The sequence below is a fragment of the Chiloscyllium plagiosum genome, chromosome 15 (assembly GCF_004010195.1).
Source record: "Chiloscyllium plagiosum isolate BGI_BamShark_2017 chromosome 15, ASM401019v2, whole genome shotgun sequence".
NCBI lineage: Eukaryota > Metazoa > Chordata > Chondrichthyes > Orectolobiformes > Hemiscylliidae > Chiloscyllium > Chiloscyllium plagiosum.
Genome location: NC_057724.1, coordinates 44,934,269 through 44,948,696, shown reverse-complemented (window position 1 = coordinate 44,948,696; position 14,428 = coordinate 44,934,269). Strand labels below are relative to the sequence as shown.

Genomic DNA, 14,428 nt, shown 5'->3' with positions numbered 1-14,428 from the left:
TATTGTGTGCAGTTCTGGTCTCCAAATTTGAGAAAAGACATTCTGGCTATTGAGGGAGTGCAGCGTAGGTTCACGAGGTCAATTCCTGGAATGGCAGGATTACCTTACACTGAAAGACTGAAGCGACTGGGCTTTTCACTGAAAGACTGAAGCGACTGGGCTTTTCACTGAAAGACTGAAGCGACTGGGCTTTTCACTGAAAGACTGAAGCGACTGGGCTTTTCACTGAAAGACTGAAGCGACTGGGCTTTTCACTGAAAGACTGAAGCGACTGGGCTTTTCACTGAAAGACTGAAGCGACTGGGCTTTTCACTGAAAGACTGAAGCGACTGGGCTTGTATACCCTTGAGTTTCGAAGATTGAGAGGGGATCTGATTGAGACGTATAAGATTATGAAAGGATTGGACACTCCTGGCAGTAGGAACATGTTTCCACTGATGGGTGAGTGCCGAACCAGAGGACACAGCTTAAAAATACGGGTAGACCATTTAGGACAGAGATGAGGAGAAACTTCTTCACCCAGAGTGTGGTGGCTGTGTGGAATGCTCTGCCACAGGGGGCAGTGGAGGCCCACACTCTGGATTCATTTAAGAAGGAGTTGGTTAGAGCTCTCAAAGATAGTGGAATCAAGGGTTATGGAGATAAGGCAGGAACAGGATACTGATTAGGAATGATCAGTCATGATTATATTGAATGGCGGTGCAGGCTCGAAGGGCTGAATGGCCTACTCCTGCACCTATTGTCTATTGATGTTCCTTTGAATACAAGAGCTGGTGGGCTGGAAAGTGAGAGCAACAGGAATCCTATCGTGGTTCTGAGATTTCCCTAATTTTGTCCAAAATTTTAAAAAAGGTACTGCTGTGGGTACTGGCATGGGCCCTAATTATGCCTGTCTTTATAGATTATGTGGAACATTCCTTGTTCCAGGCCCACTTGGATCCCCTTTTACAAATCCTTTGCCAGTCTACTGATGCCCATGTAGGTGCTGCTTCTTGCTCTCATTTGGAGAAATTAAAATCAATTTTGCTCCAATTTCCATCCTTCTCTCACTTTCACCTAGTTAATCTTGACTCTTCCTTCCCTGGACATCTCCATTTCAAGAATAGGCTGCCTACTATTATTCATTATATCCCACAATCCATTATTTACTCACACATTCCACTCCACAAGCCTCTATTCAAAAAGAGCATGGGTCGATATTTCCACCACAGCATTATGCACAATGCTGTCAGCAAATAAATCTTCCTTTCCAATCAGTATTCAGAGGGACTCGTCCCTTGCAATACCCTGGTCCATGCTGCTCCTCTTGCAACCACAGGTGGTTGAAAACTTGTCCTTTTACCACCTCCCAAAACACTCCAAATGGCATAAAATTTACTAAGCCTCTTTCAATCTATTCTATGAATCTCCTCCTTCAAGAACAAATGCAGACTAATTATTTCTTTACAGAACACCTCCAGTCAGTCAGTCTGCAAGCATTACAGCAATTGCTAGCCATTTGAATACACCATCTTTCTCTCACACTCACATTCCCATCTTTGGTCTGTTCAGATCTTCCAGTTAAGCTCAATAAAAGGCAGAGTAACAGTATCTCATTTTCCACCTCAATCCTTTAATGCCTTCTGAACATGGAATTCAGTAACTTCAGACTGTGAATGCTGTCTTCAATTTTGATAGTTCTTATCAGTGTCTTGTTTCAATGCCTTGCTTTCAGTCAAAAAACCGACCTATATTCCACAGTTAACACCTACTCTGGATTTATGCTTTGTCACATTTCTACAACTACTCCGCCTTTGACTTTTGTACTGTGACACCTGTAATCTCCAATTACTCATGCCCTCTGTTCTTTCCCTGATTTTAACAAGTGTCCCACTTCCTTCTCACCTTTTTCGATAGTATAAAACCTGACACTTTTCCACCTCTCTTCAATTTCAAAAGATGAGTCACATTGGAGTTGAGAGGCGCTGTCAGACCTGGTGGGTTTCCCTAGCACTTCCTTTTCATTTCAGTTATCCAATTTTGGAGTATGGTTTTGTTTGACTGTTATCCAGCTTTATATTCATTGAACTGCTGGCCTTGAATGTCACACAGTAAGATCTATTAATACCAAGCACACAACTATATTAATACTAAAAATAATTTGAGCACTAGGTTAAAAGTGATATTAAAACCATATTCCCTATTCCTTCAATATTCTCCAAACCAAGTTTAATTCACAGATTCATGTCAGTTACAAAATTCCAATGATCAAGCTCAAGCTTCTCGTCCATCAATCCATGGAACTAAAATACCTCTTTACTGGAATCATTTTCATAAGTCTTCTGTACTCTAATGCCTTTAGATCTTTAGATGGGAAAAGCACTGCCTGCAAGCTTGCCAACATCACCATCACTAACACCCAACAGTTACACACTATTGCTACTCGGAGCTTTATTACTACCCCTTCTCTGTTGCCACAACAAAATCCCAAACTACTTCACTAACAGGTCTTTCACCACATGAATTTCAGCTATTCCAGATGGCAGTTTACTACCATCTTCACAAGAGCAGTTAGGGAAGGATAATAAATACTGGCCGAGTGACACTAATTCCAAGAACAATATAAGTGGTTCTACCCATACCCATAGTAAATATTCCTTTTCCTACTGTCCAACTATTCTCCTTCCCCACATTTCCAAATTAACACAATCCTCTTCTCATACAGCCAAAAGATCTGTCAATTCCATTCTTTCATGCCTTAATGGCAGTCAAAAGATAACTGGTTTATTAGTCAGGTTTATTAAGTTAAATGCTGAAACTGCTGGTTAAATAGAAGCTTAATTATTTTAGGTGATTGGTATTGATCAATACCAAAGTCAATAAATTAGGTAGAAAACAGAGCTTAAGTTGTCAAATCTACAACATAAAGAAAATGTAAACATGGAACACAAAGATCATAAAACATGGGAGCAGAACTAATCCATTTGGCCCAATCATAGCTGATATCTTTTGCCTTCTCTTCAAAACCCTTGATCCTCTAATGGCAAGAGAGAGTTACACACCAATGTGCTTTTATTTGGGTGTGAAAATAGGATGGCATTTGCTTCAGTAATCACTTTCTTAATGTGCCATGCCGTTTTCCAATGACTTGTATACATATACCCCTAGCTTATACATGTCCTTGAGAAGTGTTCCCTTTAACTTTGTATTGCTTCTCCTAATTTTTCCTTCCAACTTAATTTTTTAATGCTGTGATTAGGATCTGGAATGCACAGATAGCTTCATAGAGGTAGAATCAATCATGGTCTTTCAAAAAGCAACCGAGTTAGATACTGAACAGAAAAATATTGCAAGGCAAAAAGAAACAGCAGTGAATTTTTGCTCTTGTAAAGAGCTAGCATAAATAAAATGCTGAATGGCTTCCTTCTATGCCGTAACTATTCTATTTACAAAAACAGGGGAGTCATTCCAAATGTTGTGGCTCAAATAATGTCCCAAGGGCACTAGAAAACTTTCCAGAGGCTTTGGAAGAAAGTAACTTATGGGTCTCTACACTACACAAATATAATCAAATCACTGAGCCTAAAAAGAGGCACTGTTCAGATTCACTTCAAACAAATCTAATTATGTCATTAAAATTTTGACTTGAAGGACTGTTTTGGAGGAGGATGTACAAAAGTGAAATAAAAGACTGGTGTCATTTCATACAGCAAATCTGTATTAATCCCAACAGCCACTGAAAATAGGTTTGGATCGCAAAAGGGCATGGTACCAGATACATCAACTCACTATCATGTAAATGCATGCAGAATCTGCCAGTTTAAGACATTATGACAGCCGAGTAACAGATACTTGCTGTGACAAACTCAAACTAAGAATGCCACCAAGCTAAAAGACAATTGTTCAGCTTGATCAAGAAACTGTTCTTTCATGGAAAGAGTCAGACTCAGTAGAGGGAATATCCGAATGGGAAAAACAAAACATTCTGTCAGTCAGTCATGTTTCTCTCAAGAATTTAGAATCCAATAAGAACAGAGATTGACATCAAGATCTTTAAGAAAAATAAATTAGCACAGTACGTTTGGGAGATCCAAAGCTTGGTTGTTTGAAAATATGAAGCATAATGATGAGGCCCTTTTACATTGTCATTTAGCAGATGCACTCCTGGTTTGAAGAGTAGGTCCATATCTGGTGGCAACCCCGAAGTAGACCCAAGGGAATCACTGCCCCACAGACTTCTACTTTAGTAGGTAGACCTAATGAACACTAGGTTAGATCGTAATTGCACTGACTGTTTTATTTCACTTTTACAGAAGTCACAGTAATTTTCCACAAGGTCAATAAACACAATTCAATGAGAAATATAAAGACTATAAAATTAGGAACTCTGAACAGTGGAACAGCTTTGTCACACTTACATACTTGAAACATCTCCAACGATATAGGAAGATCCAGCTACATTTATGCAAAAGACACTGCAACCACAGCTCAGGAGACATAGCAAGTATTGTGCTCTATCCAGCTAGGGATCAGACAGGGGATAGGGGAAAGTTATGGAAGCTCCTGTGGAGTTCAAATATAATCCAATGGTTTCAAAACTAAGACTTTATTTTTGTATCAAAAATGCAATTCACATGTACAAAATGGCGTGCTTTAAACAGAGTGATAAAACAAGAGTGTGTTCAGGAAGAGAACCATTTTAGCCAGTTACCAGGAGTCAACATGCTTCCTTGTATTCTTAATTACTTTCATAGATAAGAAACAATATGGCATGACCCAGGTTTTAAACTCAAATACGGTTTACAAACCAGTTCCAATTTGCTTTATTTTGGGCTTCAAAATAACATTCTTCTTTGTTTCAGAAATTCATAACAAATAATTACCTACATTTGTTGTGACAGAAGCTATTTCAGCCATGTCATTGAAAATAGGTTCGGATCGCAAAAGGACAGGGCGCTGGATGCATCAATTTGCTAGAATGTAAATACATGCAGTGTCTGCCAATTTAAGATATCACCAAACTAAGAAGCACACCAAGCCAATGGCCAAGTCAGAGAGCCAGGAAACAGTACCTTCGGTCCAACTAGTCCATGCCAACCAAGTTTCCCAAACCAAACTAGTCCCACTTACCTGCTTTTGGCCCATATTCCTCTAAACATTTCCTATTCATGTATCTATCCAAATGTCTTTTGACTAATCAAAATGACCAAGACAAATGAAGTGATCCGAACGATTAAGACTGATATGGATATAATTTATTCAAAATTTCAGAGAAAAAGGTAAGCCTACCCCTTAAAAACAAAATAGTGGAAAAGCTCAAGAATCAACAACAGTTCAGACACTGCTCCAGTCAGGATTACAGTTTAACAAAATCAAAACACCTTGACCTGGAGGGGACTGTTACTACTGGGAGAAAGTGAGGTCTGCAGACGCTGGAGATCAAAGCTGAAACTTTATTGCTGGAACAGCACAGCAGGTCAGGCAGCATCTAGGGAACAGAAGATTCGACGTTTCGGGCATGTGCCAGCAATAAAGTTTCAGCATTGTTACTACTGGGCCGTTTTTAAAATGCAACTTAGAGTCATAGAGATGTGAGCATGGAAAAAGACCCTTTGGTCCAACTTGTCCATGCTGATCATTTCCCCTCCCCCCCCACCTTACCCCAGTTCCAACCTGCCAGCTCAGCACCATCCTCATGATCTGTCCTACCTGCCGATCTGCTTTCCCACCTATCCACTCCACCCTCCTCTCTGACCTATTACCTTCATCCCCATCTCCATCCACCTGTTGTACTCTTGGCTACCTTCTCCCCAGCCCCACTACCGTCCCATTTATCTCTCCACCCTGGAGGCTCCCTGCTCATTCCTGACGAAGGGCTTTTACCCAAAACATCATTTTCCTGCTCCTTGGATGCTGCCTGGCCTGCTGTGCTTTTCCAACACCACTAATCTAGACTCTGATCTCCAGCATCTGCAGTCGTCACCTTGCCATGCTGACCAGATATCCCAACCCAATTTAGTCCCACCTGCCAGCACCCAGCCTATATCCCTCCAAACTCTTCCTATTCATATACCCATCCAAATGCCTTTTAAATGTTGCAATTGTACTAGCCTCCATCACTTCCTCTAGCAGCTCATTTCATTCCATACACGTACCATCCTTTGTGTAAAAAGGTTGCCCCTTAGGTTTTGGGGGGGGGGGGGGGGGGGGGGGTTGGAAGGAAGATATAAAAGAGACCTATACCCTCTTCATTCTGTACTCCCTCATCCCAGGGAAAAGTCTTTGCCTATTTATCCTATCCATGCCCCGCATGATTTTATAAACTTCTATAAAAGGTCACCCTTCAGCCTCAAAGGCTCCAGGGAAAACAGCCCTAGCCTATTCAACCTTTCCCTATCGCTCAAATCTTCCAACCCTGGCAACATCCTTGTCAATCTTTTCTGAACCCTTTCACATCATCTTTCCGATTGGAAGGAGACCAGAACCGCTTACAATATTTCAATGATGGCCTAACCAAATGTCCTGTACAGCCCAGACATGACCTCCCAACTCCTGTATTCAATACTCTGACCAATAAAGAAAAGCATACCAAATGCTTTCTTCACTATCCTGTGACTCCACTTTCAAAGAGCTATGAACCCACACTCCAAGGTCTCTTTGTTCAGCAACACTCCCAGGATCTTATCATTAAGTATAAGAGTCCTGCTAAGATTTGCTTTCCCAAAATGCAGCACCTCACATTTATCTAAATTAAACTCCATCAGCCACTTCAGCTATTGGCCCATCTGGTCAAGATCCCGTTGTAATCAGAGGTAACCTTCTTCACTGTCCACTACACCTCCAAATTTGGTGTCATCAACAAACTTACTAACTATACCTCTTACGCTCACATCCAAATCATTTATATAAATGAAGAAAAGTAGTGGAGTAAAGTGACAGAAAGGGAAGGAAAACATATTTGTCGAATCACTTCAAAAAAGAAAGATTAATGACTAGATAATTCATTTCTCTTACAGAAATTTGGCATAAAGTACTATCACTAGAACGGTGTCACCCAACATGTATCTTAAAGAAGGATTTCCACTGTCTAAAAATGTGCATGCTTGGTTACATTCTGTATGGAATGGAGGTTGCTTCAGTGGAAGATCATGGCAATCAATCCAAGCCCAAGACCAAAAGCTATTTATTTGAAATATAACTTTACACTCAAATTGGGCCAATTTTCTCTTTTGCAGCTTCGTTTACACTTTTTTTACATCAATGTTCCTTTCAGTCATTACTAGCCCCTTTGTCTTTGGGCCTAAGCACTCTTGTAATCTGTTCCAAATGCTTTCCCTCTCCTCCTACAGGATAAAAAAAAACTTTCCAATCTCCTCCTGAAGAGTCAAATCAGACTCAATGGTAATTGTTCCAGATGTTGCCAGACTTGAAGTTCACCCACAATATTTTCAGATTTCCAACATCTACAGCATTTTGTTTTCATCTTTAAGAGGGTACTGGGCTCGTTAAGTTGTGGATAGAATACCTCAAAACATCTTGTCTGTATAATTTCCATGAAATAAAAGAACAAAACAATGGCTGAAATATGGATACAAAAGGCACACATCTCAACTGATAATGAAGTGGTGGTAAAACATGCCAAGTGTGCAGGGCTGTTTCCTGACAGTATGCAGATAGGCCAACAAGGGGAGAGGCCACATTAGATTTGGTACTGGGTAATGAACCCGGCCAGATGTTAGATTTGGAGGTGGTGAACACTTTGGTTATAGTGACCACAATTCCGTTAGGCAATCATGATGTGATTAGGCAAGATTTAGGATGCATAGGATGGGGGAGGAAACTGCAGGGCACAATTGAAATGTAGAGCTTATTCAAGGAGCAGCTACTGTGGATCTTTAATAAGTATGTATCTATCAGGCAGGCAGGGAAGCTATCGAATGCTGTAGCCATGGTTTACTAAAGGAAGTTTAATCTCTTGTCAAGAGGAAGGCGGCGGCTTATGTTAGGATGAAATGTGATGGCTCAGTTAGGGCACTTGAGTGTTACAAGTTAGCCAGGAAAGACCTAAAAGAGAGCTAAGAAGAATCAGGAGGGGACATGAGAAGCCATTGGTGGTTAGGATCAAGGAAAACCCCAAGGCTTTCTATAGGTAAATCAGGAATAAAAGAATGACTAGAGTAACATTAGGGCCAATCAAGCATCGTAGTGGGAAGTTGTGCATGGAGTCAGAGGAGATAGGGGAAGCGCTAAATGAATACTTTTCATCGTATTTACACTAGAAAAAGATAAGGTTGTTGAGAATAAGGAGATCCAGGCTACTGGACTAGATAGGATTGAGGTTCACAAGGTGGTGTTAGCAATTCTGGAAAGTGTAAAAATAGATAAGTCCCCTGGGCCAGATGGGCTTTATCATAGGATTCTCTGGGAAGTCAGGGAGGAGACTGCTGAGTCTTTGGCTTTGGATCTTTATGTCATCATTGTCTACAGGAAGAGTGCCAGAAGACTGGAGAATAGCAAATGTTGTTCCCTTGTTCAAGAAAAGGTAAGAGACAACCCTGGTATACAAGGATGTTGCCAGGGTTGGAGGATTTGAACTATAGGGAGAGGCTGAACAGGGTGGGGTTGTTTTCCCTGGAGTGTCAGAGGCTGAGGAAGGACCTTATAGAGGTTTACAAAATGATGAGGGGCATGGATAGGGTAACTAGACAAAGTCTTTTCCCTGGGGTCAGGGAGTCCAGAATTAGAGGGCATAGGTTTAGGGGGAAAGAGGGAAAAGATATAAAAGAGACCTAAGGGGCAACCTTTTCGCACAGAGGGTAGTACAGGTATGAAGTCAGCTGCCAGAGGAAGTGGTGGAGGCTAATACAATTGCAACATTTAAGAGGCATTTGGATGAGTATACGAATAGGAAGGGCTTGGAGGGATATTGGCCAGGTGCTGGCAGGTGGGACTAGATTGGGTTGGGATACCTGGGTGGCATGGACAGGTTGGACCGAAGGGTTTGTTTCCATGCTGTACATCTCTATGACAATGACCAGTGAGCCTTTCTTCGGTTGTGGGTAAACTGTTGGAAAGGACTGTAAGAGATAGGATTTATCTAGAAAGGAGTAAGTTGATTGTGGATAGTCAACACGGTTTTGTGAAGGGTAGGTCGTGCCTCACAAACCTTACTGAGTTCTTTGAGAAAATTACTAAACAGGTGGAGGAGGGTAAAGTGGTTGATGTGGTGTATATGGATTTCAGTAATACATTTGATAAAGGTTCCTCATAATAATAGGCTATTGCACAAAATATGAAGGCACAGGATTTAGGGTGATTTAGCAGTTTGGATCAGAAATTGGCTAGCTGAAAAGGCGACAGAGGGAATATTCATCCTGGAGTTCAATTACTAGTAGTGTACCGGAAGGATCTGTTTTGGGTCCACTGTTATATGTCATTTATAGACATGACCTGGATGAGGGTATAGAAGAATAGGTTTGTCAATAGGCAGATGACATGGTACAGTTGTAGATCGTAACAAAGGATGTTATAGATTACAGAGAGACATAGATAAGCCGCAGAGCTGGGCTGAGAGGTGGCAAATGGAGTTTAATGCAGAAAAGGGAGGTGATTCACTTTGGACAGACTAACAGGAATGCAGAGTATTAGGTTAATGGTAAGATTCTTTGTACTGTCAATGAGCAGAGATCCCTAGGTACATAGACCCTTGAATGTTGCCACCCAGATTGATAGGGTTAAGGCAGCATAGCTTTTAGGAGTAGAGGGATTGAGCTTCAAAACCATGAGGTCATGTTGCAGCTGGACAAAAAATTTTGTTGTGGCCGCACTTGGAGTATTGCATACCGTTTTGGTCACCGCATTATAGGAAGGATGTGGAAACTTTTGAAAATGGTTTAGAGGAGATTTACTAGAACATTGCCTGGTATGGAGGGAAGGTCTTAAGAGGAAAGGCTGAGGGACTTGAGCTGTTCTTGTTACAGAGAAGGGTAAGAGGTGACTTAATTAAGACATAAGATAAAAGAGGGTTAGTTGGACAGAGCCTTTTTCAGTGGATGGTGATAGCTAGCATAAGGGGACATAGCTTTAAATTGAAGGGTGATAGATATACGACAGATGTCAGAGGTAGTTTCTTTACTCAGTAGCAGTGGCGTGGAATGCACTGTCTGCAACAGTACTAGACTTGCCAACTTGAAAAGGCATTTAAATGGTCACTGGATAGGCATATGGCCAAGAATGTGTAGTTAGCTGGGCTTCAGATTAGTTTCACAGATTAGCACAATTTTGAAGGTGAAAGGGCCTGTAACTGTAATATTCTTAACTTAATACAACTACTTCAGAGCACAGATATCAACATCTGTCAATTCCATTTCTCACACTTGCAGTCTTATGTGCAAAAAGCCAATCTCAAGCCCCCAAAAGTCTGAAAGGAATACAAAAACAATACTTACAGTAGATATGTGCTGATATTCTTGGTAATTTAACTCGCTAGCTTTGCAAGTAAAACAAAATCTAAAAGACCAGAAAGCACATAATCTGATTTGTTTCTGAATAGCTAATTTGAAATGAAGTGGCATGCCAATCTTCCACCATAGCAGAGGTTAGCCCTTTATATTTCAGCGTACGGCCTCTTGACAGTCATTGTTGACAGACTTTGAGGAAATGGGTATCATATTAAAAGAACTTCACGAACAAATAGATTACATAGTTGGGATAAGATCATTGGAATGCCTCCCAGTTATCTAACCATTAACTTTAAGGCAAAGCCTTAAATACAGAATGGAAGTCAAAACATTTCCTGACCATTGCATGCCTAAGCAAGCAGCAGCTTTCTTAAAAAAGAAAACTTTGAAGTTGCCCAACCTGGTTACAAGCTTACGCTAATGGTTCCAAAATAATAGCAACCAATAATTTTTGGTGAGATGCAATTTTATTGGTAACACTTACCTCATTCCCATACATCATCAAGTGATGCGTTGTGATTAAAGCTTTAAACACCACAACCCAGCTGTTGTTTGTTGCCCTTTCAAACAGAGTATCTGCCATTTGTGGTATGTTCACATTCATCTCGTTGGTACATTGGATTAAATCTAGAAAAAAAAAGCATAAAGGCAATTAAACAGGCATTTCTGGTACTGGTTCTGGTTCTGCCTTCCCCCAGAGCTTTTCTTTGTTATATTCCACTACAGTCTCACACAACTTAGGAATTCAACAAAAAATAAATATGCAGTGGTGGAAGCATCTGGATAATTACATGAATAGGAAAGGTTTAGTGGGATATGGGCCAAATGCTGGCAAAGGAAAAGGAGATTAATTTAGAATATCTGATTAGCATGGACAAGTTGGACTGAAGGTTCTGTTTCCATGCTGTATATCTCTGACTCTTTGCAAGATTACATTTTGCCTATGAGTTAGAGGGCTTTGATCTGGCATTATCGCTTCAAAAAATTAAGTGGAAGCACAGATGACATGCATATTAATTCAATTTTTGTTGGCTGATAGAATTTTTTTAAAGCAGGTGGTGATAGTAATGAGCACAAATGCATGAAAAATGGTCCAACCACTGGAGCTAGAAATATAGAAAATAGGTGCAGGAGTGGGTCACAGCTGTTTTGAGTCTGCACCACCATTCAATGCAATCTCAGCATGCCATTCCCGCTCTTTCCCCATACTCCTTGATCTCTTTAGCCATCAGGACGATGTCCAGCTCCCATTTGAACATAGCTAATGAGCTGGCCCCAATAGCTTCCTGTGGGAGAGAATTCCCAGGTTCAAAATGGAGTGAAGAAATTCTTACTGATCTCAGTCCTGAATGGCCTACCCCTTATTCTTCGATTGTGATCCCTAGTTCGGGACTTCCAACATCAGGAACATTCATCCAGCATTTAGCTTATCCAGATCCATCATGATTTTCTGTTTCTATAGAGATTCCCCCCGCACCTCATTCTTCTAAATTTCAGCAAGTATAAAGCGGAGTCAATCCAATCTTTATTCATATGTCAGTCCTGCCATCCCAGGAGTCAGTCTGGTGAATCTTTGCTGGAACTCCTCAGTAGCAAGAATGTCCTTCCTCACTAGGAGGCTGAAACTGCACACAATACCTAAGGTGTGGCCTCATCAAGGCGCTGTATAACTGCAGCAAGACATCGTTATTCCAATACTCAAATTCTCTTGCTATGATGGATAACTTGCCATTAGCTTTCCTCATTGCCTGCTACACCTGCATGCCAACCCTCAGCGAGTGATACCCATGTCTCATCACATCCCACCTTTTCCTAAAGTACCATTCAGATAATCTGCTTTCCTGTTTTGTGACCAAAGTGGATAACCTCACATTTATCCACATGATATTGCATTTGCCAAATGTGTGCCCACTCAGCCAGTCTGTTCAAGTCACACTGCAGCCTCTTAGCATTCTCCTCACAGCACACTACCACCCAACTTACTGTCAACCTAGGTGGAAGCAGCTCAAAGCCCAAGACATAACTGACATTTTTGCTAATAGATAATAAAGTACACTTTTCATAAAAAGTGATTTAGAACACATTTGTGGTGACAAACAAAAAAACTACAACCTACTATTACATTTGAACAGTAAGAGGACCAGAGTCTCCTCCCTATTGAATCTGTAACATAACTGAATCAATGGTCCTTTTTTGAATAAGGAACCATATTCTTGATATTCACAAAGCCCAGATTTGATTCCAGTTCCTTATGGACATAGCAAACAAGATTCAGTTTCTTTCTCCCCACACAGAAAAATGCACTGAAGCAACTTACAGGCTCAGACAGCATCCTCCAAATGGAGGACCTAAAGGGACAAGCAGAGCAGCTAAAAAGAAACACTACCACCTGTAACTTCCTCTCCAAGCCACATATTACCCTGTGTTGCAACTATAACACCATTTCTTCACTGTCACTGGGTCAAAATCCTGGAACTCCATTCCCAACAACATTTGGGGAACACAAACACCAAACTATAGCAGTTCAAGGCACTGCTCACGACCACTTTAAAAGGGGAATTAGACAGGGCAACATTTTTTTTTTTTAAGATTAGATTACTTTACAGTGTGGAAACAGGCCCTACACAAACACCAAACTATAGCAGTTCAAGGCACTGCTCACGACCACTTTAAAAGGGGAATTAGACAGGGCAACATATGCTGGCATTTACCACATCCCATGAAAGAATAAAAGAAACTCTAGATTAGCAAAATACACATTGAGAAATTATCCTCACTTATAATCAGCCATTTAAAATTGTGGCTTAATAACAAATTCCATAGAATATTGCTTTAAAAAGGTGCATTCAATGGAACCAAAGAAAAACTTCATTGCTGAGAAAATAAACATTTTGCATTTCATGCAATGTCCCCACCAATTCAGTATAGCAAAGTTTGATGTTAAGTAAATTTTTTTATAAACATGCTCGATAAGCTGCAGAGCCAGTCTCCAGTTGTCTTCTAGAACATAGAACATAGAAGAATACAGCGCAGTACAGGCCCTTCGGCCCTCGATGTTGCGCCGATCCAAGCCCACCTAACCTACACTAGCCCACTGTCCTCCATATGCCTATCCAATGCCCGCTTAAATGCCCATAATGAGGGAGAGTCCACCACTGCTACTGGCAGGGCATTCCATGAACTCACGACTCGCTGAGTAAAGAACCTACCCCTAACATCTGTCCTATACCTACCACCCCTTAATTTAAAGCTATGCCCCCTTGTAATAGCTGACTCCATACGTGGAAAAAGATTCTCACTGTCGACCCTATCTAAACCCCTAATCATCTTATACACCTCTATCAAGTCACCCCTAAACCTTCTTTTCTCCAATGAAAACAACCCCAAGTGCCTCAACCTTTCCTCATACGATCTTTCTACCATACCAGGCAACATCCTAGTAAACCTCCTCTGCACCCGTTCCAGTGCCTCCACATCCTTCCGATAGTATGGCGACCAAAACTGCACACAATACTCCAGATGCGGCCGCACCAGAGTACTATACAACTGCAACATGACCTCAGTACTCCAGAACTCAATTCCTCTACCAATAAAAGCCAGTACGCCATATGACTTCTTCACCGCACTATTTACCTGGGTGGCAACTTTCAAAGATCTGTGTACATGGACAACAAGATCCCTCTGCTCATCCACACTACCAAGTATCCGACCATTAGCCCAGTACCCCATCTTTCTGTTACTCTTACCAAAGTGAATCACCTCACACTTAGCTACATTGAACCCCATTTGCCACCTTTCTGCCCAGTTCTGCAGCTCATCTATATCCCGCTGTAAACTGCCACATCATTCCTCACTGTCAACAACTCCTCCGACTTTCGTATCATCCGCAAACTTGCTCACCCAACCTTCTAACCCCTCTTCCAGGTCATTTATAAAAATGACAAACAGCAATGGTCCCAAAACAGATCCATGCGGAACACCGCTAGTGA

The 14,428-nt window shown here is 41.2% G+C and overlaps 1 protein-coding gene across 4 annotated transcripts in view; it reads right to left on the bottom strand.

The window, feature by feature from the left end:
- LOC122557277 (phosphatidylinositol-binding clathrin assembly protein-like) overlaps nucleotides 1-11,080 on the bottom strand; it is a 114,191-nt gene extending 103,111 nt beyond the window's left edge. For 2 of the 4 annotated variants that reach the window (XM_043704797.1, XM_043704799.1), the window contains exon 1: nucleotides 10,924-11,075. In XM_043704797.1, coding sequence (XP_043560732.1) covers nucleotides 10,924-11,043 — 120 coding nt within the window. In that variant the 5' untranslated portion in view covers nucleotides 11,044-11,075. Of the gene's footprint in view, nucleotides 1-10,923 lie in introns of all 4 variants that reach the window. The other 2 variants (XM_043704800.1, XM_043704801.1) reach the window with 2 other exon arrangements.
- Between the last annotated feature and the right edge of the window lie 3,348 nt (nucleotides 11,081-14,428).